The sequence below is a fragment of the Anopheles coustani genome, chromosome 3, assembly GCF_943734705.1.
Source record: "Anopheles coustani chromosome 3, idAnoCousDA_361_x.2, whole genome shotgun sequence".
In the NCBI taxonomy this organism is placed as follows: Eukaryota; Metazoa; Arthropoda; class Insecta; order Diptera; family Culicidae; genus Anopheles; species Anopheles coustani.
In genome coordinates, this window is record NC_071288.1 from 48,063,311 (window position 1) to 48,090,228 (window position 26,918).

The 26,918-nt window shown below is 46.1% G+C and overlaps 5 protein-coding genes across 6 annotated transcripts; 3 read left to right on the forward strand and 2 right to left on the reverse strand.

The window, feature by feature from the left end:
- The first annotated feature begins 3,255 nt into the window (after positions 1–3,255).
- On the forward strand, positions 3,256–4,832 carry LOC131258610 (uncharacterized). The gene is made up of 2 exons (XM_058259962.1): positions 3,256–3,359; positions 3,422–4,832. Exons 1-2 carry the CDS (start codon positions 3,287–3,289, stop codon positions 4,705–4,707), a joined length of 1,359 nt encoding a protein of 452 aa, XP_058115945.1. The 5' UTR covers positions 3,256–3,286; the 3' UTR covers positions 4,708–4,832.
- Positions 4,833–5,553: 721 nt separating this feature from the next.
- LOC131271897 (eukaryotic translation initiation factor 3 subunit A) lies at positions 5,554–9,668 on the reverse strand. Its single transcript, XM_058273467.1, has 3 exons — positions 9,483–9,668; positions 6,064–9,366; positions 5,554–5,992 (listed from the first exon to the last, which is right to left on the reverse strand). The coding sequence occupies exons 1-3, from the start codon at positions 9,529–9,531 to the stop codon at positions 5,934–5,936; spliced, it is 3,411 nt and encodes a 1,136-aa protein (XP_058129450.1). The 5' UTR covers positions 9,532–9,668; the 3' UTR covers positions 5,554–5,933.
- A 2,480-nt stretch (positions 9,669–12,148) lies between these two features.
- Positions 12,149–13,473, forward strand: LOC131261149 (AN1-type zinc finger protein 2A). 2 transcript variants are annotated; one of them, XM_058263081.1, is made up of 3 exons: positions 12,149–12,264; positions 12,346–12,532; positions 12,610–13,473. In XM_058263081.1, the coding sequence occupies exons 2-3, from the start codon at positions 12,435–12,437 to the stop codon at positions 13,235–13,237; spliced, it is 726 nt and encodes a 241-aa protein (XP_058119064.1). In that variant the 5' UTR covers positions 12,149–12,264; positions 12,346–12,434; the 3' UTR covers positions 13,238–13,473. The 2 variants fall into 2 exon arrangements, with proteins under 2 accessions (XP_058119064.1, XP_058119063.1); XM_058263080.1 differs by having other exon boundaries at positions 12,163–12,532.
- On the reverse strand, positions 13,434–14,241 carry LOC131261150 (vacuolar protein sorting-associated protein 29). The gene has a single exon (XM_058263082.1). It carries the CDS (start codon positions 14,087–14,089, stop codon positions 13,541–13,543), a length of 549 nt encoding a protein of 182 aa, XP_058119065.1. The 5' UTR covers positions 14,090–14,241; the 3' UTR covers positions 13,434–13,540.
- Positions 14,242–16,214: 1,973 nt separating this feature from the next.
- LOC131261471 (eukaryotic translation initiation factor 3 subunit D) lies at positions 16,215–18,612 on the forward strand. Its single transcript, XM_058263513.1, has 4 exons — positions 16,215–16,393; positions 16,507–16,626; positions 16,723–16,870; positions 16,934–18,612. Exons 1-4 carry the CDS (start codon positions 16,315–16,317, stop codon positions 18,348–18,350), a joined length of 1,764 nt encoding a protein of 587 aa, XP_058119496.1. The 5' UTR covers positions 16,215–16,314; the 3' UTR covers positions 18,351–18,612.
- Positions 18,613–26,918: the final 8,306 nt, after the last annotated feature.

Here is a 26,918-nt window from a genome sequence, read left to right on the forward strand (position 1 = left end):
AGAAATGCTCCATTGTTTAAGGTATTGTTTGATTTTGCGTGTGTTAGAAAACATGCACGCAATCGTTTGCACAACAGTAGCTCCCAAATGCTTTACTGTTGAATGTGTTTTATTTTTTGGGCTCGGTTCAACTGAGGGAATAACGAAGCGAAAACAAGCAAATTTGATGTTCATTCATTCATTACGATCAAAAATAATCATCATCGTGCTTTAGGTGTACGTTTAATCTTTTCAATTATGTCCGTATACAAATCATCTTTCATTGTTTAAATCAAAAAGAAAACATTTTTCTCTGTGGACAGTGAAATTTTTATGAGAATAATAAAACAGTTTAAAAAAGCAGAATACTTGAGATTAATTAAATGTATAATTAAATGTACACGAAGTGCTATCACACGTTTTTTATTTGCATAGTATCATTGCGGATGATGTTGCTCTCTGCATTGATACAAAAATAAAAATAAAAAGAATTATAAAGACCATTCATAAAGATATAATTGAATTCTATTCATTTTTCTATTGAATATAATCAAGTAACACTAATTACCTCGCGTTGTACTTGTTTCAATGGCATGAGTGTTTGTGTGTTTGAACGTTCGTGTGCTAATTTCATGCTGCAAGGAAGTGTGCATAATTTGAAAAAATCTCATGAATGCCGGAAAATTTTATGACGCTGGGAAGATTGAAACTGCGCGGTCGTGATAAAAACCAAAGTCTAGGATCTAGTTTGAACACATTTATATCCTCCTTTTATATTTCTACATTCGACAGCGACATGCGAAAACCGTCTTTTCCACCCACCATGCGTTTCTACGTGGAGGAGGGTGGTTGCCAGTGCTCAGCCATTTCTGCTGTCGCTCCATTCGACGTCACCCTTGTGCCAACCCCTGCACCCAGGGAAAACCCCTGCACTTTGTTTACTTGCTTTTCGCGCATAAATTAACGAACTTTTGCTACACTGCACGGTGTCAACGTTGACACTCGCGCTATGAATTAAAACGATTGCGGAAATTGAGCGACACGGTGAAACGAAATGGGCAGCGCATCACTGTGGTTCGAGGAGGGGGAGAGGGGTGGAACATTCTCCGCACAATCAGCATTCACCACCGACGACCGCGACGACGATGGAGAGTGCACTCTTTGCGAGACAACTCCTCGCACTCAAAGAAGAAACTAATTAGAAAGTATTAAGGACATTTCAGAGGAAGGGTTTTACCCTGGTACGTTGAATATTATGCTGACTATGTCGTAACCGAGGAACTACCACGCTTTCACTCGAATATGCTACACTAATATGCATGTCAAGCACTAGCGTATGCATTTAACAAATAGAGTAGTTTTAGTATGGTTGATAGTAAAAAAACATGTGACAAATAAAATTTCACAAATCTCTGAATTGGCACTTACGTTCAATTGTATGCATTATTGCATATCCGTTGTATGGCAAACCAGAAACAAAACATATTAATTTACATTCTGGATCAATGCAAAATTCGTAAAGTTGGCAAAAAAATTCAAACAAAAGATGCACATAATACTAAAACTTATCAATGACGAACCTGACAAATCCGTTCTATTTTCCAGCTCCATTGTGCTAGGCAAGGATTAATTTGAAAGACTTACTGAATGATATTCGATATTTATCGCTGGCTTTGGATGGAATTTCCAAGAATTATAACTCTGCTCGGAAACCAACAGAGTTCCAACCAACGTACCCCATCTCAATCTCTTCCCGAAGGTTTAATCCATCTGCCAGCAGGCGGTGAAATCCCGGGACAATAAAGCCATCATGCTGCTGCTAGCAGGAAAACTAATTAATGTAGCGATCCGGATTCTCATAATTTCGAGCCCGTCGTTCGAGCAGTGATTTCGTCTAGTTCAGACCACGGGAAGAGGGAGCTTTTTTATTCCTATGCGACAGAAACGATAAAAATGGGTTGAAGCAAGGGAATTCGCGAATAAAACCATCCTCCTGAAAGCTGACAAGTTATTATGCTCGGATGAATAATTACCGTTTATTCATGCATCCCAATTTAGGGTGCAGCATTTTTAACAGACTTGCTCTAAAATTGAAATTGCACCTTCTAGCGATTTGTAAACAAAAATCTTAACTCTAAATTCGCCACCAATGGTAATGACGGTAAGAAGATACATCCTAGGTCATGTTAAAAATATTTGTAACATCGTAGTAACACATCAGCAAGTTGAGAAAAACAATAGGGAAACAAATAAATAGATTCCGTGAAAACCCAGTAATTGAAAATTTAGTAATTAAAAATTAAAGAAATAATCATATTTGTGCCATTCATCATTATGTTGCCATTGAGTTACAAACTGATCAACTATCATAAAGACTTCTCTAGTGTGCTACTTTCTAGAGCCTTCTTTCGTACAAGTGTGACAGAATTTTCAATTTTTTTTTATAAAAAAAACATTTGAAAACTACCTGACGTACGACTAAATAGGGCTGATGCTCTGTTTGTGCTACATAATGTCTTAAAACTCAATAAATGTGGAAGCTTATGCGTCACAAACACAAAATACACTTCAGTACGTTGCATCCCGTGCAACGAGTTAAAATATACAAAATGCATTTGTTGAATGAGAATTGAAGAAAGTCTTACAACACGAACACACTGTTTTATATTTTAATTCTATGCAAGTTGTTATACTCCACTGATCAAATCGGCCAACGGTAAGTACGTCAATAGATGGTGCAAAACACGTATTTAAATTTTCACTACGCCATCGATCGCCATCCTAACCCTTAATCAGTCATCGGGCTGGACGAAACCATCCACCGGACAGTCGATGCTGATAAGCGAGAGAACCAAACTGAAATCCCGCGACGACCTTCCAGTTCTTTGAATCCGGTCGGTCACCACAATGATCGCCGTAGATGGTGAAAGTCTTACATCCCCTTCTGTTCCACACGTGAGTGTGTGTGTGTGTGATCGAACCATTCCACTCGCACTCTGGTTGATGATCGATGGTCGGATCGACTGCAACGCCAGCATGGTACAGTCATGAGCTGATAGCGGATGCTGATAAGCGGTACGCGTTCATCCCAGAAGCTAAGGTCGCTATGTCTTCGGTTCGGAGCAATCGTCTCGAGAACCGGAGCCAGTAGTGAAGCGGCAACCGACGGGTGAACTTTATTCCCGCAGCAAACGTCCTCAAGGGGAATTTTACCTTTTTTGATTTTTTTTTTTTGCTTTCAAATTGGTTGTTGTTGTGGAGGCCGCAGTGTTTCCCTTGGTTTACAGTTGCCTAGTGTACGTGTACGATGGCAAGAGCGCTAATCGCTCTATTGTGGATCAATTTGATCGCCCTTATCAGCGTGGGTCTGTGTTCGGGCGGTACGTACAACAACGTGGTGCAATGTATTCGGTGCTAACCTTTGCTTAAATTCCTCATACAGCACGGAACCCGGATGGACCATCGGGTGATGACTCGCTACAGGGGCCCGGCGAGCAGCTGCTGTCGGAACAACTGTTCGCCATCATCGATCTGTACAAGCAGGAAGATCCGGTAGGGTTGCCGGGTGCGACAATCCCGGATCCGATGCCCATTCCGGAGATCAAGCAGTCGTTCTCGTTCGCCAAGATGCACCTGCGCAATGTGCTCGCGCGCGGAATGTCCCGGTTCCGGATTCGCTACTTCCGGACCGAGCTGAACAGCATGTCGGTACGGGCGCAGATTTCGATCGACGAGATCGCGGTGAATGGTAACTATACCATGAGTACGTTCTTCAACCGTGCCGAGGGCCCGTTCACGGTGCTGATGAAGAACGTGCTCACCAACGCGAACGTCTCGCTGGCGGTCGAACGGGACGGTACGCTGCGCACGAAGGACATCGAGCTGGACATCGCGTTCGACGATCTGGCGATGGACTTCCAGAATCTCGGCTTCATGGGGAGCATCTTCCAGAGTGTGGCCAACTCGGCGTCCAACCTGGTGTACGACACGATGAAACCGTTCATGCTGGCCGAGGCGTATGCGAAGATCCGCGAGGAGGTGGACACCCGCATGCTGAACGTGACGGTCGAGAACGGGTTCGTGCTGCCGAACTCGATCTCACCGCTCGACATGGCCATCGGCGAGATGCGTACGCTCGTGCGCAACAAGGGCCTGGACCCGTTCCTCGTGCCGGACTACAACAATACGGCCGGCATCTTCGGTATGCAGACGATGCACACGTGGATTACGGGCGGCTCGAGCTTCTACCGCTACGGGGACATCTCGGTGACGATGGAGAACAACACGGCCACGCTCGGGATGCACGTGGCGACCCAGCGCATCGTGGGTTCGACGCAGTGGGAGGTTTCGATCGGGCGCGGCATGCTGTCGCATCCTGGCCGGGCCCAGTTCACTGTCGAGCACATTCGGGTGGCGGTTCAGATCGAGCAACCACTGGATCTGCGCAAAAAGATCAAACTACGTGACATCCAGCTGGAGCTTGGCAATATACAGGTGCGCTGTGACGGAGCTGGAACGTTTGATTACATCATCGAGGCGGCGGTTAACATCCTTCCGAATCTGCTCCGTTATCAGCTGATGGATGCAATCGAAAACCCGCTGAGGATACGCATCCAGGAGAAGCTGGACTGCATTAACACGGAGGCGTTGGTGCGGAAGTACGCGCGGGAGTTTGAGCAGCATGGTACCAACATCAATTTGCAGGATTTGGAACTCTGCCAGACGTAGATAAAGCATTATGCTTTGGAGCAGCATAACTAGGAGTAGAACTATGACAAAAAATTAATGAAAAAAAAATAGAGAAAGAGGAAAATATTGAATATGTGCGAATACGTGAAGTGATTACGTACACTACGATTACAAGAACTCGTTAAAATGTAACATACATAAACATATGAATAAATTAACTTGTATCCTATACATATTGTATTGACCTATATTTTCTAGCAGTTTCGTCGTTGCGAAAACCATTTCCATCAATTTAATTTTATTAATTGTATTCTCTTTCATACCCATGATGCCTGTTGAATATGTTTACAACTGTAAAAGTGTTGTACAATGCTGTGAAAATCAACATTGCATCATCAATCATCGTAGATAACGATCTCTGATCACAACGATCACATCGATTAAAATTGATTCTCAAACCATTTCCAACAATACCCCTGTATTCAACGTAAGTGAACATTTGTTATTTAAGCTTTATTATTTATACTGAGAATTAAACAAAATTATTTATACTGAGCAAAAGGAGATAACGATTTTTAGCAAACACGGAACAAATCAAACGTAACCAAATGATCAAATATTTCCACATAAGAACCGGTGCAACCGATGTCAAACAGAACCAATTTCCACGAATATTTTTTAAGTGTAGTGACGCGCTTAGTTCCTTGAGCTTTTATCACTGTAATTTTCAAAAAACTATTAATTGGTGGTATTTTTGTGCTCCAAAACATAAAAGCGATTTATAATTGCTAGAAACTAATCTTCTATGAAGGAACGAAAGTATCACGTGCATGGCATCTACTGTCATCTTACGAATTGAAACATGAGAAGACAAAGTTATTATCCCATTTTTATAATTATATTTTGTTACGGAGTTTCCTAAGCATAATAATTGCTACGAATAAATGTCCAATAAACCACGCACGAGGAACTCGGAGTTGTTCCAAACTCCAAACAGTATCGATGCAAATCCTCCTATTCCACTGCCACAACGTCTTTTAGCAGCTGAGTGGCGTAATTATTTAATGGTTCAATTCTATAGCTGGTATAGTAAAGAGAAAAGCAATACAAAAATAAACGGATACACAAACCAACGGCGATGCTGCATGCATGCGTCGATGGGTTCAGATAGGTTAACAGGAGCGGGGGTTGATTTACTTGTGTGCCAGAGAACACTAATCACTTAAAGGTAGTTTAGGCCCCCTTGCTGGTAGGTTAGTCATCCCCTAACGATGCTTGACATCCGTCCATCCGTCCTCATCGGGACCGGTGTTGCGTGGGGGTACTGGAAAGGAAATGGTAAAAATGGTCAATAACTATCTGAACGAGGGAAAAATAAGCCTTGCAGCTGCATACCATTTTCCTGCGGGGGACGCTGCTCACGCTGGGGACGCTCTTCCCTTGGCTTGGGTGCGTCCTGCTGTCGGGGAGCGGTACGCCAGCTGCTTTCACGTGCTCCACCACCGGCACCTCCCTCTTCACGTGCCGCCGGAGCACGCCGATTATCATCCCGATTCTCAGCGGGTCCACGGCGCCACGTATTATCGCGATCGCCACCAGCCGGGCGCGGTCCACGATCGTCACGACGGTCGCGATTGAATCCGCCACGATCATCTCCTCCACGGCGTGGTGCTCCTCCTCCAGGAGCACCCTCACCACGACGACGATCGCGATCATCCGGACCGCCAGCTCCGGCTGCTGGTCCACGGCGAATCGGACCACGATCTTCCCGATCACGATCCTCACCAGCGACTCCACGGCGAATCGGACCACGGTCGTCCCCTCCACGGCGAATCTCACCTCCGCGACGCGGCCCATCGCGTGCACCGTCCTTATCCTGATCTTCCGGGGCCCGGCGCCACTTGTCGCTGGCACCGCCTTCCTCCCGGGCTCCTCCACGTGGGGCTCCGTCACGTTCGCGTCCTCCGAACCGTCCAGACGATTGCCAAGCATCCTTCTTGGGCTCGTCGGCAGCACCACCCGGAGCCGGTCCCTTGCGCCAATTGTCGTCCTGCTTCGCTTCGCCACCTCCACCAGCACCGCCAGCACGTCGCTCGCGCCATGTGTCCCGTTCACGGCGGTCGGCTTCCTTGAGCCGTTCGCGTTCTTCAGCCAGCTTGCGCTCGACCTCCTCCTCCTTGGCCCGCTGCTTCTCGGCAATCAGCCGGTTCTTCTCGTCCTCGATACGACGCTCCTCGGCACGGCGCTCACGCTCGATGCGCTCTTCCTCTTCCTTCTGCTTGCGAATCTCCTCCTCGACGCGTCGCCGCTCCTCCTCCTTCTCCTTCAGCCACTTCTGACGGCGCTCTTCGCGACGTTTCACCACCCGGTCGGCCAGACGGCGCTTGCGTTCCTCCTCGAGGGCCACATTGAACTGCTTCAGCTTCTCCGCGAACTGATTGCCGCGCTCGTTCTTCAGCTGCTGCCAGTAGATCTCGCGATCGGGCAGCATACGCTTCAGCCGCTCCTGGCAGGCTTCCGCGTTCTTGCGCTCGGCGATGGCCGCCTCGATGCGGGCCGCTTCCTGCTTCTCCCAGAACTCCTTGTCCTGCACCGCACGCTCCTGCAGGTACTTCTCGATCAGCGGAATCTCCTCCAGGCGCTTCGCTCGCTCGAAGTAGTCGACCTTCTTCTCCTGCGTCTTCAGGTTCGTATCGTGCGCCTTACGCTCCTTCAGCCGCTCCTCGGCCTCGCGGGCCGCAATCTCCTCCGCGTTTAGCTTGCGGATCTCCTCCTCGTCCATCTTCTTCAGCAGCTTCTGCCCGGTGGCCGTCTGCTTGATCTGCTCGATCTTGTCCTTCATGTTGCGCTCCTTGATCATCTGCAGCTCATTCTCGTGGCGCTTGCGCTCGCGCTCCTCGTTCTCCACCTCCAGCCGGCGCTGCTCGGCCAGCTTGTGCTGGCGCGCCTGTTCCTCCTGCATGCGCAGCTCTTCCTCCTCGCGCTCTAGGTTCACCCGCTCGATGTACTCCTTGCGATCCTCGATCTTCTTCTGGCGCTGCAGAATACGCTGGTGCTCCTTCTCGGCGTTTTCCTCGTACTGGTGCACCATCTGCGTGCGCAGCCGCTCGCGCTCGGCCTTCTTGCGGTTCGGGTTGATCGTGGCGATCGCACGGTGCAACACCACCGACATGTTGACCAGCTGCGAGCGGATCTGTTCCGACGGCATCGACTGCAGCGTTGGGCCGTCCGGATGGTCTTCCCGCTGGCTTTCGCTCAGATCCGTTCCGAAGTGCACGCAGTTGTTGCGATGGTCGATCGTGATCTGCATATCGTTGTGGCGTACACAATCGACCAGAATGCGCTCCAGGTAGTGGTAGTCGGCAAACTTGGCCAGCTCGAGCAGGCGTGAAAACTCGATCGTTTGGTACACCTGGGAAATCTGCCGCACCAGACGTACCAGCGTGACGTCCTTCAGCGCCTGCACGTACTGTACGTACGGTGAGTTCGGGTCGGCCTCGATCTCGTCGATGATCTTCTGGACGGAGTTGCACAGATTGAGCGGATCGAACTCAACCTCGAGCAGCTGGTAGAGGTTGCGGAACTGGGGCAACGCCAGCTGGAACACGTTCAAACGCAGCAGTTCCTTCAAAAGCAACGCCCGGGAAGGCGATTGCTGCAGACCGAGCAGGAACGCCAAGCGTTGCGCCTTCTCCATCGGACTCTTGTCGGTTTCGATGAAACGATCGAACTCGGGATGGGCCGATGGAAGCGGAATGGCCAGCGTGGCGATCAACACATGAGTAGTCATGCGCTGAATCTCCTCGGCCGTAACGTTCTTCTTCATGTCGCGCGACAGCTGGAACAGCTTTAACAGGGCGGCAGCATGGAAAAGCTGGTTTCCGGCCTTCCAGAAGACCATCGCCAGCTTCTGGTAGTACAGGGCCATCGTTTTCGGTAGCGGCGTCTTTTTCGAAAGCGTCATCAGCCCGTGAATGTCCTCGATGGCCTTGTACGCTTCCAGCCACAGCTCCATCTGGATGGCCGAGTCGAGCTGGTGCAGACGAGTCTCGAGGTTGAGCTGCTGCGTTTCCGGCTTCGAGATGCTCACGTTGGCCGTCTGCGACGACACCTTGCAGATGTCCTCCAAGTGCTTGCGCAGCTTCTCGCACAGCTTGCGGAACTCCATCTTGCGATTGTACTTCAGACAGAACTGAAACGCCATACGAGCGATGTCGTGATACAACGTTTCACAGTGCGAGTTCACCTTCAACAGCTCGAGACACTGGCAGTAGCTCTCCCACAGGAACTTTACCCACGGCAGCAGGATCGTACGGTCGGAACGGTCCTGTGCGTCTTCACCACACACCGCACTCATGAGGATGGACTCGGGCGTCGCCAGATTGTCCAGATCGTCGATGTCCACGATCGCCTGGGACGACTGCTGCTGGGCCTGTTCCGTGCGCTCCTCGGCCATCTTCAGGTAACCTCGGATGACATTCTCCAGCGAACCAACATTCACCAGCTGGAACATGTTACGGTACTGGAACAGTCCTTCCTTCGCGATGTGCGACTTCTTCAGCTCGACGCAAAGGTCCAGATACTTGAACATAATCGGCTCGATGATCGACTCGGACCAATTGTAGTTCCATTTCTTCGCGCGGAACACCTCCTGCAAGGTGTCCAACGCACGGGCCTTCTTGCCGACATCGATGAACTCTGTGGACGAAGAAACCGCCGACCATCCGGCGGGCCATAACAAACAAATGCATCATCAAAACGTGGACCTTTGACGTGTCGTCCATGTTGGATTTCTCTTCGGCTACCCCACTTACCGTTCGCTCTTTTCAGAGCATTTTCCGGGCGTTGTACGTAGCGGGACATGCTTACATTCGTTTGCACTGGATGTAATTATACCTCAACTTGATGCTCGTAGGCTTTTGCGGCGTGCTAAGCACGAAGAAAAGGGTTTTTTCACGGCAAAAGGTACGCACCAGTCGGTAACCCCGTATTACTCGCGTTTTTTGACAAATCGCGAAAGGGTTGCGTAGTGTTGGCAGAATCGGGACTCGGAAGATTCGAAGATTCGATCCCTAGAGGGATTCTAAAGATTCGAATCCCATTTGACGGATTCTAAAGATTCGAATCCCATCTGACAGATTCTAAAGATTTGAATCCCATTTGACGGATTCTAACGATTTGATTCGATTAGGATTCGAATCAGATTTGATTGGTTTGGCACTCGATTTGATTCGATTCTGACTTGTTCCTAAACAATGATGTGAGTCGAATTAGTCACATAAATAGTCGATCTAGAGATTTCCTGACTAGTCGATCTAAAGAGAGAAAAATTCCTGGAACCTATTTTTTACCTAGAAATACAGTAGAATGTCCATTATCCGAGTTTTTCTACCCAACCAAACCCATTTCATCAGGACCAGACCATTTTTACCGAATTCTGAATCGGATTCTGGGGATTCTGATTAGGATAAACAATTTCCAGACCGACATTGATTTGTTTACATGATGATGATGATGATGATGATGATGATGATGATGATGATAAGAAGTCCCACCGCTTACCCCTACATAGGTTTGAGAGGGACGAAAGTATCTTACGATATTAAATATAAATCACCAAACGAGAGGGGGCATTGGGGCATTACTATCCAGAACAATCGTATCCAACTCTGCTCCATTCATACAACGGTCGCCATCAATTGCACAAGGAGGTTTCCCAACTAGCAAAAGGAGACCACTTTCCGGAGTAGGGCAGATATTTTCGCACAGTTTTGGTTAACACCGCCAGCTATCTATGATTGATAGTGTGGTGAAACCCACCCACTTAAGGGACCTGATCTCGTTCCTTCCATGCAACAGCCCCGAGCAATCACCTCGAAAGGTAAATCGCCGAGTCCCCCAAGGTTAACGAGGCACCACTTTCCGGAGTGTAAGAGGATATTTCTGCTCTGTTTGTAGTTCTCCCCGCCAATTACCATTGGTTGATAATGTGGTGCCACTATCAAGCACAGAAAGGGACCCAACTACAGCGAAATGTGTTGATACTATTAGTTCTTTTCGTACTGCCATGACCACCAATTGTCCTCATTTACACGAGCGTGTCTCAAAACTATGTAGACTCATTCATTCTATTAAGTTAAATTAAATAATAAAAATAATAAGTCCCGGTTCATTGTTTTACTCATCATCATCATAGTCAAAGACCGTGTTGACAAATGCAATACTATGGGCTCAAAAACTACAACATTTACTAAATACATTGCAAGCACAGCGTCAGACTACCCGCTTTACGTTATACGGCGCATAGGCGTTTGAACTCCCTAAGATTTCACGCTTGTTTAATCTCTCTCGGCATCCTGTTGTACTATTGTACTCCTTTGCAAAATAACGAATTTCGGGCGTTTCCAGACAGATAGCCGGGAAGTCTTGGCTCACCGGTATTACGAGTGTGAGTCCTGTCTAGCTTTAACTACATTATATCAGCCATGTCTGAGGCGCTATTTCTGAAGAATGTTATCAGAACCTCAAACATGTTCGTTCCGCGATAAAGTACCCGCCTGGGAAGTGCGGAAAAACATCAAAAGGACTTGCTTCACTGTTTCAGTGACCCACGATGGATTCAATTTGAATGATAACGCTGTCTTAATTGTTTTTAAAACATAATAAATGCTACTCTTCTTGGAATAAACTCGGGTAAATCAGTTAGTCTGCATATTCCCCAAAAGGACTAAATTGTTCGTGTTGTTTGAATACAATTAGAAGAATAATGTCAAGTATATTGATATTCTTATGCAAATCATTCATTAGAATAAACACATCATATGAAAAATCGGCATTAGATGAGCATGTATGATATGACGGATTGGGATTCGGATTCGAAGATCCGGATCTCAGAATGGATTTGAATCGAAAGATTCGAATCCCTGTAGGGATTCAGTTTCCCCATCACTAGTTGAGCGGCCGGTGACGTGCAAAATGGCATTTTGACAGCATCGGTTTACAGCGGTTCAGATGACGTTGATTGATATTCGCAATGATTTATTTCTCTCAAAATCACGAACAAATTACATCATGGTACAAAAAGTAAGTGAATTTTCTTTGGGTTGCTTTTATTCACACTTTAAACGAAAATCATTGCAATTTCACAACTTTTATGATTGAGCCGCTGTACGTTGTTTCCCAAGTGTTATATATATGCCATATAAACCTTGATGATACTGCTGTAAGAACAGTTTGACAGTTTATTCGATGTGACCAAAGTCTACAAAAGAAGCAAGGTTAAGCTATAGCATAAACATGTCTACCGCACAAGAAAAAGGTAGAAATCGACACAAAAAAACAATTTTCAAAGTGATATTATGGATATGAACAACTAAGTCTAAAATAATACACCTAGAACACATTGTGACAAAGATCTGTAAGCAATGAATTGACAACCGGTTTCCACAGGAACGCCAAAAACGCTTATGTCTTGACCTTGTCTGCAGCAACCTAGTTCCAAATTGCATCAGAAAAGCGTGGAGTGTTTAGACGAATGGTTGTTTCTAAATCGAATGCGTAAATTTTGTCAAGTCATCTATTGCCAGGAATATACGCGTATGTTCTAGTGCTCAGTTGCAAGCATTTATCTCCATAAATAGACTCGCAGCATAACTGTTTTCGTTATTCGATTAGAAGTCAGCAGCAAAGTTTGGTGCACAAAGAAGTGACTCATCCGAGGCACGTCATTGTGAAGGCAGGAAATATACGAACGACAATCTGCTACGATGGAGTTTCCGCATTTGGGCAAACACTGCTCCGAGCAGCATTGCCATAAGCTAGATTTTCTACCGATGAAGTGTGATGCTTGTGGTGCAATCTTTTGGTAAGTGTTTTGACACCAGGTTTCCTTACTTGTTTCCGGGCGGATTGTGTGATTTATTTGCTCTCGTTTGTTTCCAGTTCTGACCACTTCAGCTATAAAGATCACGCTTGTCCTTCAGCCTACAAGAAAGATGTGCAGGTGCCAATCTGTCCTCTGTGCGGGGATCCTGTACCGACGCCCCGAGACGTGTCGCCAGACGTTACCGTGGGGGCACACATAGACCAGTTCTGTAAATCGGAGCGAAAGAAAATCTACACCAACCGCTGTTCCTACCGCAACTGCAAAAAGAAGGAGCTTATCCCTGTGAACTGTAGTGTGTGTAAGCTTAACTTTTGCCTAAAGCATCGCCATACGACCGACCACGAGTGTCAGGGTTCCGCGGCCGGCCAGAGGAATCTCACAGCAACTGCCGCCATTCAACGTCAAGCCTCGAAAACAAATGCCTTGAATCCGTTCTCGGCCAGACCAAGTGCCGTCAGTGCTCGTTCCGTTAGCAGCTCGGTTAACGAGCACATAGCTATCGTTCAGGGTGGAATGTCGGAGGATGAAGCGTTAGCGCGTGCCCTGGCCTTATCGATGCAGGACGAGGACGCCCAACAGCAACGAAGCAACGATGCACGAAATCCATCCAACAATCCAAGAGGAATTGCCGTTGGCAATGGCAACAGCACCAGCGGCTCAAAAGATCGATGTAATCTTTCGTGAAACCCCTGTCCGCCTAGCGGCTTAGGACCATTCCAACTATCACAGTCGAAGAAGACAATCAGCGAATCAGATGGGCATCTATTGAAGGAATTTTGTTATATGTTTTGTTGTATGTTTCGGATAGAGCTTGAAGGACACGGTTGCTTTAACTTTTACTACTAGCAGCAGCACCAAATGAAAGATTATGACGTGTTTTTAACCATGAATACAATTATATTTATGCATATTTAAATTCACTTCTCATTCTTTGCTTTATTATTTTCTATATACGTGTGTTTCGTTCCGGGCAGGACATGTCATTTATCAATTCTTTTTATATTCGATTCGTTCGACTTTCACATCGTCGCCCACCAACTGATAGACGTACGTCACCACGGTCGTACTCTGGATGTCCATTAGCACAAACGACGGAATGACGGCTGTGTCGAGCGGATTGTACGATCCGGTCGCTGAGCCCGGGTTGATATAGAACTTGTTTTCGTGCTCGTACGCTTCGAACTTGTGCGTATGGCCCGAAATCAGTATGTCCACGTCGAGCTGTCGCTGGATGAGTGCTAGCGCTTCCGGATCGCCCCACGGTACCACCTGGTGCCCGTGCGATAGCCCAATGCGGAACTGTCCCACCGTGACCACCTTCTGCTCCGGGTAGTTGCTGTTGTCGTCGAAATCTCCCCGCACGATGTGCACATCGTTGGCGAGCGTCTTCAGGTAGTCGTACGACTCCTTGCTGCACAGATTTCCGGTGCACAGGATGTGGTGTATACGCCCTGGGACGAGCAGTTTCTTGAATTTGGCCGGAACACTGCTACACCGGTGGGGAATGTGTAGGTCACCGAGCACTAGCACCAACATCTTTGCATTGGTCGGACAAGCTGATGGGCGTTTGGTAACTTTGAGTTTAAGTGCTGCGAATGGCGAATGTTGATAAAAGTAAATGATAACAAGTGACTAACAGCGATATGTCTAGGAAAGTTATGTTTTTCGTTTGATAGACCAATTAACTGCAATATTTGCTTCTCTTTTCTGACCAGAAAGAGATAGCACATGACGTTTGTCAAGTTTCAAAACAATCTTTTCGTTGAAAAGGCCTTTTCAGAACTCTATAAAAAGAGCATTTTCTGTTTATTATTTCTAAAATCATAGTTTCTTTGAATTATCTGTATTTTTTACATGTTTCGGTTTTAGTGATAAACCAAATATAAGTTTTATTTTGTTCAAATTAAATAAATTTAGACCGCATCAGATCATAATGATACTATTCTGGCTGCACTTTCCTCCCTAAAGCCCTCTTCCTCCCCTAGTCCCGACGGTATCCCTTCTTGCGTTCTTAGGGACTGCAGGGATGCTTTCACCCCGATACTGGCTCGCCTCTTCAACCGCTCGCTCACCGAAGGGGTTGTGCCGTCGATGTGGAAGTCTGCCTGGATGGTCCCTACTCACAAGAAGGGCTGCCGTTCGACTCCCTCTAACTACCGCGGTATATCCCACCTGTGCTCCATCGCCAAAGTACTAGAATCCGTTGTCCATACCTCTCTCCTCTCTTGTTTCTCTTCCTACATCTCTCCTCACCAGCACGGCTTCATGCCTTGTCGCTCAACTTTGTCCAACCTGATGACCTTAGTTAAATGCGCCTTTGAGAACATCTCGGCCGGAAGGCAGCTCGATGTCATTTACACTGATTTCAAAGCCGCCTTCGACTCGCTTCCGCACGATCTTCTGATGGCTAAGCTTGAGCGGCTTGGCATCCGTGATCCTCTCCTATCCTGGATCAAGTCTTTCCTGACCGGTCGCATCTACCGTGTGAAGGTGGTCGATTGCTTATCGGACCCCTTCCTGGGTGTCTCTGGTGTCCCCCAGGGAAGTGTTCTTGGTCCCCTCCTGTTCTGTCTTTTCATCAATGATTGTACGAGCATCCTTCCTAGTGACGGCCACCTGCTCTACGCCGATGATGTCAAGATCTTCCTGCCCATCTCCTCATTTACTGACTCCTGTCCCCTCCAAAGTGTCGTTGACGATTTCTCGGCGTGGTGTATCATCAACGGACTCACGCTGTGCCCCGATAAATGTTGTGTGGTATCGTTCGGCAGACCTCGTAGTCTTGTCCATGCGGACTACACGGTTTGTGGGGTCCCCCTATCCCGTGTGTCCGTGGTCAAGGATCTCGGGGTCTGGTTGGACAGTGCCCTCACCTTCGACGCACATCTGAACGCGACCGTTGCCAAGGCGAATAAAATGCTTGGCCTTATAACACGGATTGCGACTGAGATTCGCGACCCTCTCTGCCTCAAGTCGCTTTATTGTTGCTGGGTCCGCTCTGCCCTCGATTACGCTTGTGTTGTCTGGTCTCCTCCAGGGGTTACCTCCATGAACAGGCTCGAGGGTATTCAGCGGAGGTTTACGCGGATTGCTGTCCGTCGGTTCCTTGGTAACAACTCCTCTCCTATTCCGTCCTATTCCACTCGGTGTCAGCTCCTGGGGTTGGAGGAGATTTGCCTGCGGCACAAGAACGCTCAGGCACTCTTTGTCGCGGGCGTTCTCCTCAATCACTTGGATGCCCCTTCCCTCCTGTCCTCAATCCCTTTCTATGCCCCATCTCGCCCACTGCGTGATAGGCCCCCGTTGGCTATCCCCCGTCGCCTCACCCGTTACGGCCAAAACGACCCGTTCCTCCGCGCACTGTCTGCCTTCAATGACGTTTATAGTCTGTTTGACTTCAACCTCTCCATTCCCCAATTCCGTTCTCGTCTCCTCTCCTCTCCTGCTTAATCCTTCCGTTCGGTGACCCTGCGTCCTCTACCCTTTGCTTTGTAATTAATTTTAAGTTTAGACGTTATAAAGCCCTCGAGGCGAATAACAGTAAGAGCATATGAAATAAAAATAAAATAAATAAAATCATGCAGTAGTTGAAATACTGCTTTTTGTGCGTGTTGGTTGTCAAAGCGCATTTGACAAGCATTTGACAGTTCTGTGGCAGCCACGTTCGGCTCGAGTTTCTCGACGTTCACTTTTTCAGACAACTTTCTTCTGTGTCGAGTTTTTAATTCGGAAAAACTAGGCATATTGTCGGTGCGGCAGTGATGAGCGAAACTATAAGCTGCACGCCCGAAGTGGCGACGTTTGAGGTTCCGCAGCTTCAGTTCAACGAAGATGGCTGGGGTAAGACGGGCACTTCTAGTTCCAGCCAGAGTAGGGACGAAAGCCCCCGGCTCTGCTTCGTGCCGACTCAGCAAATGTTCTTATTCCTTATTTTCTCTGTGCGTTTCCTCCAGGTCCATGCGAGCTGCCGGAAGCGTTTAAGGACATTCCTTATCAGCCGTTCAGCAAGAGCGACCGTTTGGGAAAGATCAGCGACTGGACTGGCACGGCCCAGACGGACAAGAAGTTTTCGAGTGAGTGCAACCTAACCTAACAAAGTGGCGCAATGGTTTTGTGTTGTTTGCGAACAAAATCTAACTGAACTGTCGGTTGCCATTGGCCATTTTTAGATAAGTATGCATCCCAATTTGGCGGAGGTAGCCAGTATGCTTACTTCCACGAGGAGGATGAGACCACATTCCATCTGGTCGATAATGCGCGGATCCAGAAGCCTCCGCATCAGCGAGGACGTTTCCGAGGCAACATGCGAAACAATCGGTAAGTTGTAGGCTACTTCCGCTCATTCCCGGGTCGAAATGCTGATCGTGTTGTGTGTTGCAGCTCTGGCCGCGGTCGTGGAGCTCGCGGTGGTGTGCAGGTTGGTGGCATGACGACGCTTTCGAAGGCTGCTTCGAAGCTGCGCGATCAACGCCGTGGCACGACCCGTAAGTGGGGTATGCGTGGCCCACCGCCGAAGATCCGTGACGCGTCGGTTACGGTCCGGCCGGACTGGGTAACGATCGAGGAGATGGACTTCCCGCGGCTGTCCAAGCTGTCGCTGCCGAGCGTGAAGGAGGGCGAAGACATCATGACGTGCGGTACACTTGAGTACTACGACAAGACGTACGATCGCGTGAACGTGAAGAACGAGCGGCCGCTGCAGAGCGTCGACCGGATCTTCCACACCGTCACGACGACGGACGATCCGATCATTCGGCAGCTGTCGAAGGCGCACGGAAATGTGTACGCCACCGACGCCATCCTGGCGACGATCATGTGCTGCACGCGCTCGAATTACTCGTGGGACATTGTGATCGAGAAGATCGGTGACAAGCTGTTCATGGACAAGCGTGACAATACGGAGTTCGATCTGCTGACCGTGAACGAAACGGCCAGCGAGCCGCCACAGGAGGACGGCAATTCGTTGAACTCACCGCGCAACCTGGCCATCGAGGCCACCTTCATCAACCACAACTTTAGCCAGCAGGTGCTGAAGAGCGGCGAGAAGGAAGCGAAGTTCAAGTTTGGCCATCCCAATCCGTTCATTGGCGATGACGAAGATGGCGAGGTGGCCAGTGTCGCCTACCGCTACCGCAAGTGGGACCTCAACAATGGCATCACGCTAGTGGCACGTTGCGAGCACGATGGTGTGCTGAAGGTGCCCCAGGGTGACACCCAGTTCCTCACCATCAAGGCGCTGAACGAGTGGGACTCGAAGATTGCGAATGCCGTCGAGTGGCGCCACAAGCTGGACACCCAGCGCGGTGCCATTCTGGCCAACGAGCTGCGTAACAACTCGTGCAAGCTGGCCAAGTGGACCATCCAGGCACTGTTGGCCGGATCTGACCAGCTCAAGTTCGGATATGTGTCCCGTGCGCACGTGCGTGACTCCTCGAAGCACGTCATCCTCGGTACGCAGCAGTTCAAGCCGCAAGAGTTCGCCAATCAGATCAACTTGAGCATGGACAACGCGTGGGGCATCCTGCGGTGCATCATCGACATCTGCATGAAGCAGAAGGACGGCAAGTATCTGATCATGAAGGATCCGAACAAGCCGATGGTACGTCTGTACGACATCCCGGACAATACGTTCGAGTCTGACGGAGAGGACGAGGAGGGTGACGACGGAGAACCGTTCCAGCCCATGTACGGCTATTCGGCCGCCGGTGGCAGTGCTTCCGCCACCGCACCGGCCACCGCATCGACCGATGCAGATGCTGCTAGTTCTGCCACTAAGAGTGAAAAGGAAAGCGCTTAACAGTGAGGCCAGCACGTTACCCGTCTTTCGTCTTATTAGAGCATCGCCACATTTAATCAACTCATTAACTTCAAACGGCTGCAACGCGACGTATTTGTCAAACGAGGGCAAATCAGAATCTTAGCGATTGCCCGTTTGCAGCCGATTGCAGGCAATTCTGAAGTAGGGACGGTTTGTCACTCATCCGTACGCGAAAAGGTATTCTGAAAGCAAACAATTATGAAAACAATACAAAAAAATGTCCCGGATAGAACATCCTTACCCGGGACTACACAAACGGTGCCCCGTTCTTACGATCTCTTCTTCGTATTTGAGAAACTTGCATCCGGATGTTAGGTAAGTATAAGAGTTTTATTTTGGTAGCCATGTGTCGAGGTTATTGGTTCACCATGGCTGTTGGAGTTTAGTTCACCATGGATTTGAGTGTTTCATTTTCATCGAAACTTATTCAGCTGAAAGCTTATTGCCAATCTTATTTCCTATGGATAAGAGGCAAGATCAAGCTGAAAAGCGTTGAGCGCCTTGTTTAAATTCGGTATCGAATCGTGAAACCGGAATAGGGCACCACCAAACGCTAGGTGGAATTCGATGACAAGTCTAAGAAGAGAGTTCACTGAAAAATAAGCTCAAAATTGTCTCACTCAAATCTGATTTCCAACAAAAAGCATTACAGTTATTTCTACCATACGATTCCACTTAAGGTTCGACTTTAAAATCGTCAAACAAAAACCGCATCCGTTTGTTAGCTAACTTTAGATACTTCCAAATTGTAAATAAGTTGCAAATTCCCTTTCTTTAAAAAGTCTATCAAAATTTTACATTAGTTTCTTCTGCTTGTTAATGAGAGAAGTTGTTTCATTAACCGTATCTTTCATAATCCTATCATTTAACAGTAGAATACATTGCTTTGGAAGCGTGCCAGAATGCTTTTCAGCGGTAATTTTGACCGCTCTTTTCAACACGCTATAACTTCGTCATTTTTGATGATTTTTCAAATCCGTAAAACCTTTCTAGCGCATACTTTTTTCTGTATTTGGGTAGCACGTTTTGAAAAAACTCAATTTTGACCCTTTTTTTGCTTTACACCGAGCTTACGAAATGATTAACAGGTTCATCAAAAAAAAAACCAAAAGCTTCAAAAAATAGTCAACAAATGTAATAAAAAGTAACCGTTTACAGATTTAAAAAATCTGAAAAAATAGCGATGTTACAGCGCGTTAAAAATGACCGCTCAAAAGAATGCTAGGGGTGCTCAATTTAATTCTCGGAGCTGGTCGAAAATCCTTTTTTCCGATTTTTAAATATTCAGCCGTTTTCGAGAATCGAAAAATGCGTTGCGGTCAGAATGACCACTGTACGCACCATGCTTCCAACAGCTTGATCAAAACCGTGTATTGAAGGAATTTATAAAATATGTTAAATAATTACCAAAACAGTCCAGTTGCAAACCCACAGCTGTACCAGTGACCGTGGGAACCATATTTCAACATCAACCACACCACATTCGCGACTAAGCTCCCTCTGCAATATATTTGCGTTGCGTTAACGGAACTTCGCGAAGTTTTCAATGATTAATCGTAGCTTTATTATCTGCGGGGGCAAATAACTCCCAGTTACCGAGGTGCTTGTTAGCAGCGTGTGGAAGAGCCAAAGGAGAGAAAAGGAAAAAAAAATCCCAAAATGATGAAAAGAAGTGAATCAAAAATTAAACAAAATGTGACCTTTTTATCGCGGTAGGAAAGTGTGGCAGGGCATATTCCCCTGCCGTGCAAAACAGCCCACCGTTTGGGCATAAGCGCGCTCGAGGTGGCTTTGAGATGAAAACCATAACGTGGCATAAATTTCATTTTGAAAGCACATAAAGCACAATTTATTTCCAGCTTTCAGCGTTTGACCAACACCCTTCACCCTGCTCGTCCCGAATCTCGGGGTTCGGAGCATTCTTCGTCCGTTTAGGCGCCGAATGGTAGTAACGAAATAAAATAATCCGTCTCCGAGTCGCGCGTCATGCACAACGCAGCTAGGGAACCAGGCCGCTCGCGGAGCGTGTAAGACAGGCGGAAGATTAATTGCAACCGTTAAATCAAATCGAATATGCTGCCGGGCGCACACGGTCGAGCTTTCGCGGGCGAGCCTCCCCTACGCATCAACCATCCAATCCCCCCATCCCGGGTGGGCTTGCTGGGGGATCGGTGGCTTTAGAGAGATCTTCTTTTAGAAAAATAGCTCGCGCCCGTGCCGCTGGAGACGGGCAGAACATCCAATTGATCATCGACGACATATGGGAGTTGATGTGAGGCTGGCCCGCAAGTCCATCATCTGCCAGCAGAAGGGCACGTGGGCGGACAGATGAAGTTGCGATGTCATGAATGTCAAGTTGGACTTGTATTTTTTTGTCTGCTGCATTCCCCCCAAACGTCGCTTTTATTTAAGACCATGCTGCACTCACTGGCGAAGGTTTTTCGATACGACAAAGAACAATCATTCGAAGGTTTAACTACGCACGTATAATTTTACATGGCACGTTTTACTTACGTTTCTGTTTCTGCATCCCAAGTCTCTGGACAAACGGGTCTTGTTATTTATTTTACATGAACTCGTGAGGGTGCGAATTGCCAGAAAGTTTAAGAACTTAAAGCAGGAGTTCTGTGAAATCTCTCGTAAATAATGTTGAACTATCCAAACTTAAGTTGTTTATTTTATAAAATGGCAATTTACGTTTCAAATTCACATCTTTTGCTGTGTGGTTCACTCTCGTTTTACAGATGTTTGTATCTATTGCTATTTTTAATGTTGCTTTATTTAACAGTTTGAGTTTATTTTCATGTATTCATATAAATTTATATGCTTTAAATGTTTTCAGCAAAACGATAATAAATTTTTTTTTGTTAATGTAACATCTGCTCGATATTTATCCGGAGAGGGGGTTTGAAACATAAAATTTTTAAATGGACATTTAACGGTACTATTATTGAAAAACTATATATTAAAAAAAATATATGAAAAATAATCTAAAACGGTAATTTCAATTGAACCAACTTTGGCATTTAATGCACACCAATGTTATGTGCTGAATTTTGGTTCAAACTATGCACTTGCTCGTCGCTCTACTGGGAACCGCATTTATCTGTTCTGCTTCATTGCTATCTAAAACCCTTTTGTCATTATCTCGATTGCACCATTGCACTGCACAACATCATTGTGCATTCCGCCACCTGCATCTATTCCCTAATCGGAAACGCTGATCATTTGGGCAACGGGATGCCAACAACGCAGTTGCATCGTTGACGCTCTCCCGTAGAACGCCAGCGGGACGCCTTTCATCACTTTTCGCCCAACCGGCGTGTCATGGAATGTAGAACATCAACGATCAACAACAACCCTGGAGTTGAGCCGATTGCGAGCCAACTTATGACCGCATCAGGACATTGGTTTTTAAACGTCCAGGCGCCGCCGTCATTGTTCCCTGCCGGGACAATTCTGCAAGCCAACAAGTTCCAGGAAAGTACAATTCCAACTAAGGGCTAGACATCCCGGCGGGGGTTGAATGGCGCACTGAATGGAGGATGCTTTCAGCTCTACAAGGACCTCATACTGTGGCTGTATTGAGCTCGATCTAAAGGCGTGTCCTTTTCACTTCCACTTTATCGGTGAGTTGGTTTTTTTTTACATATTTCGCTCTTTATGTGATGGTTTACAGCTGTTATATCGTACCTGTTTCACATTGTTTGTTCTTTTTTTTCATCCTTTTTCCCCGTGACACGCTGACCAAATGTACCCCCGCTGTGGAAAGTGTTAAAAAAGCAAGTAAAAATGTATCATTGTGGTTTTTTTGTTGTTGTTCTTGTTGTACTCAACCGGTTTGAACAAACACCGTATTTCAATTTTTCCTTTTCAGTCCGGCACGCACAACGGTAGGATTAGGGGATGAAAAAGGATAGATGGCAACAAAAGAGCGACCCCAACACACCCACGCGCACATACATACACACAACAATGTCTACAAAAAGTCAGCATCCACCAGTAACGGAAATCCTTGGCAATTTCCCGGCTTTCTAGCATGGATGGAACGAACACACATACATGTAGCCTTGCACGTGTGTTTGCTTGGATTAAAATGGAAAATAAGGACGAGAAATAGAAAGTCGGACCGGCATTTGAATGGGAGCAGCGTCACGAAAAGTGAAAAAAAAAACCGAGGCCTAAGGAAGGTTTAAGAACCGTATGGAACGTTCACCGTGTATGTAAACATGACAGAGAAGATTAATGATTAATCATCAAGATTCATTCTCCGGGGTAGATGTCCTTTGGTTTGTGGGTTGTTTTTTGCGCATGCTGCCTTCCCGACGTTCGCCGGACCCCGTCTTACTGGCGATTTAGGGTTGGTCGGATGTTGGCAACCCGACCCCGAGGCTGGACATTTGTGTAAACGGCACATTCTGGTGCAGATTATGTATGGTTTTTTTTTTATTTTTTATTTTCAACCTATATACCTAGCAAATCTCGGGCTGTGTGGTTTTTTGTTTTGTTTTTTACACCAAAGCCGAAGAAAACCTTTACGGCATAGAAGAAAAAAGTTGTACCAGAGCCGTATATACCGAGCGACACGGTGCAAGTGACTCGACAACTTTTGGGTGGCAGTTTTTTTTTTGTCTTGTTTTCAGACAAACTCCCCTCCAAGCTCCGCTTTGTCTACCTCTGGCTCCTAGGCGCGGTCGTACCGGCTGCTTCCGGTAATACGTTGCCGTGCTTGGGCGGACACAATCGGCAACCTGTCAGCGGCGACACTTTGGTGAAAGAACGGGCGGGGGAAAATGGCTACTTTCCCAGCGTGACTAACGAAGGAGTAACACACACAAAAAACAAACATGTTGATGAAAAATAGTGTTTCGCCTTCGTCATCCTCTGATGGATCTGTTATAGGCTTCGGGGCAGGAGTTTGGTAGAAAATCAAAATTGAATAGTGAATTTGTTCAACAAAGTCAAATGCGGTCTCATGGTACACTTGCCATGAGTTTTAATTCCGTTGGTTATGAGTGGCACTTGAAAAAGAGCCGTTTTTGTTATTGAACTTAAAAAGAACAGTTGAATGGTGTACACATGCCCATAATAATGAGCTATTAACTTGAACTAAGTACCAGAGATTGAGTTTGTTGCAAGTTTAACTATATGTACTAACTTTTCTCCCATCTTTTAGATACCTTTTTTTATTTCTTCGCAATACTATTTGTGCTACCGTATGCCTGATAAGGTTTGCATCATTCAGTGTTATGAAAATCTTCAGTGTTCTTCAGAATTAAGAAAATTCTACGATTTCGGTTTTGATGTTTTCGATTTATTTAAATGGGAAAATTTTCTTACAGTCCTGAACGATGTTTAACATCATATCTAGGGGCCACTTGCTGCTATTCTGGCATCCATACGCTTCCAGAACACACAACAAAGCTGTAAAATGTAACCTTGATTAATTTTCCTCCCAGTACTGGTCTGATGTTTGCTATACTTAGATGAGTTTAGGATATGGCTTTACCTTGGTTTCCTGAGTATAGATCGAGGAATGGTACGGATCATGCTTACTTAAAATCCAAATCGATGTTGACTTCGGTATTTACCTTACCGACTTACAAAATCGTTATTGTATATTGGTACGATTATGCAAAAGGTTATCACATACTTTATGTATGATTCTGATTACTTTTTTCATTTATCTTACTTCTATAAGTCTTCCACAAAAGTATGTGTAAATATCACTTTTTTACGATGGATCAACAATATTTCTACAAGTTACAATTAATAAAAAATAAAGTCAACGTACGTCTTTTATAAACATTTGAAATCAAACAATCTAATTGTAGTACATTGTTTAACATGGAATCAAATATTTAAAAAACGAAAAAATGATTTCAAATAAAAATAAATCATTTCAACAAATTATTTGTTGATGAAGGCAATCGCTCCTTGAGTGATCGGTCTTCTAACGATTTTAAGGCATTTGAAAGTTTTGTTATGTTCTAGTTTCACCAAAGAGTGCGCGAAGTATAGGTATCAGGGAAAATGTTTGACACAATTACTTTCGAAAAAGAATTGTCAAAAACACACCCAAAGTGCAGTGTAAAAGGACATACTGTACAGGAAACAGATTTCAACGTAGCCATGGCTCACTGCGTCCATGGGAAATTGGAAATTGATTTGTTTTAGACGGGGTTTCCCTGTCGGGCCTGTAGTTATCACCAATCTCTTTCTCTTGCTCTCGTCGAACATCTCTATTGAGTGTCCCTGGCCGTCCTGATACGGAAGGGAACAGGAGCTCTTAGGGTTTGGCATTGGGAAAGTGTTTTTCATCGTGCTTTGCTGGAGCAGCGTTTCGAGGCAACTGACGCGATGAATAGGAGAAGGCTTTCCTTGCGGACCGCAACGCTATCCAATGAATGGAAAATTCTGAACCCGACAACCGTACAACCACAGGTTCTAACCGTGGCCAGGAAGGGGGGGAGGGGGGGATGCTTTCACGACGTTCGTTTCCTCCCGATCGAGGACCGGATGAAGGAAATTCCCGACCGAAATCCTTTACTTCCAATTTCCACCGGGTTAAACAATAGACCAATTAGTCCATCGATCGTGAAAGTTGAGACGGTCCCAATTTCCTGACCAGTTCCAAAGCCGGTCGAGCGTGGCCGTGTGTGGCTGTGTGCGTGTTTCGGTGTGGCCAACTGCCGATAAAAACATCGACACACCCGGGAGCGTGTCCCTTCGATCTCTATTATATTTTTTCTCTCCTCTCGGTTTGAGCTTTCGGGCGGCGAGTGGCACGAATTTATGGACGAAAGTTTCCCGGTGGAATAAAAAGAGCACGGGCCGTACAAAGTATAAAGGGTAAATCGGGACCGCTGGCCACGTGACCACGAATCAAAATCCGCCTTCAAAGTGACAGAAGACGAATTAGAGCAAGCAGCAATTCAATTAAAACTTTGTCTTATCGAACTCTTTGCCGCTGCGTAATGGGTTTCGGTCACCGCTGTCGGGCGGCGAGCACTCCGAGCGCGGTCGGTGCCTTCGTGTGCGGGCGATTTTATGGTACTTGAAAGTTGCCGGATAGCCGGATGTGTGTGTGTGTGTGTGTCGGTGTGTATGATTAAATTTTTCTTTCATCCTGTCGATCCGTTTGGTACTTTCCTATGTTTGGGGCAACTTTTGGGAGGTAGCTGTTTTTTTTTGCGAGCGTGTAGATTTCTTTTAGAAAAATTGCCATTTGTACTGACTTCCGAAGAGGGCAGCTGTCTCGTTTTACTCCGCACGGAGTGAACGGAACGAACCATCCCGACCGTGGTGCAGCCGTAGTTTTGCGGTCAGAATGTTGCGCCGGGTGCATTGAAGCCATCGCCTCCCATTCATTTCGCTTCGGATGAAGTTGCATGCGTTGAATGGAATTCAATTCCCGCCCGGTGATGATGAATGTCGGAGAAAGTTTATTTCCGAAGCAATATAAAATACTTTTCGCCGCACCTATTAACGATTTATGCTTCCAGTCGCTCAAACCGGAAGTGAAATGGGTTCTTGTGCGAAGGATGTCTAAGTGTTTTTTTTTTCAGATTAGTGGACAGCAACCAGAATGTCCCTTTACAATGTGTATGACTTTATACTGAACTTGTTTTTATTACTCTATATTATGCAACCGGTTCCATACTGTTCAAATCGTTCGGTATTTACTTTACCGGTGGATCATAAATGATACGGCTGAGAAGTGTTTAGAAAAACATGAACAAAAAAAATGAAAATTAAAGAAGCGAAACAAAAGCCTAAAATGCTACTCAAATCTTTTAGTCAATCTTTCTTAGCAGCCTTGGAATGAGTTATATAATGCAATCGTAATGAAGTCTTCAATAATAGGGGAAGTACTGATGTCAAATGCTAAATTTGTTGATTAAATTCGGCATTGTAAATCTAAATTTTAATTGGTTCACGAACTTATTTTAATAAACACATATAAAAATATATGCTGTTTTGAGGCTTTGTAAAATGAAAATCTGTCAATAGTGTTACAAGCTCTTTTATAAGGCATTTTCCACCGTTTAGTGGCCAAATTCCAGCAAGACAGGCAACTATTGATAGATATTGAATGTGGCTTTGTAGACGTTTGTTAGTTGCTTGCTAAAATCTTCGTACTAAACGTGGGAAAATGTTGTAAATATGGATTTCCGTTTTGTTTGGATAAAACTTTCATTCATAAAGCTTCGCTATCGTTTATAAACTTAGAAGTCTAGCTTTGTCTTTTCATTGTTCGCACAAAATCATTTTTCACGGAACTATAAGCTTAACATATGTGCTCCAATCGGAGTGTCCGTTCGAAAGAAACACTGGGCGTCTCTATTCGGTCTGACCCAATGGAGGCGCCTGGTGGTTCTTGAATTCCATTTAACTTCAATCCAAATAAATAAGAAAATTAAAACAAAAGACAATTTGTCCAACTAGCACATAAAGTTGAGGAAATGAATTGCAAAAAAGCAACAACCCGATGGAAAACTGTAGGACGAATGTAGAATTGAATTGCGGGGGAGTGTATTGGGGAGT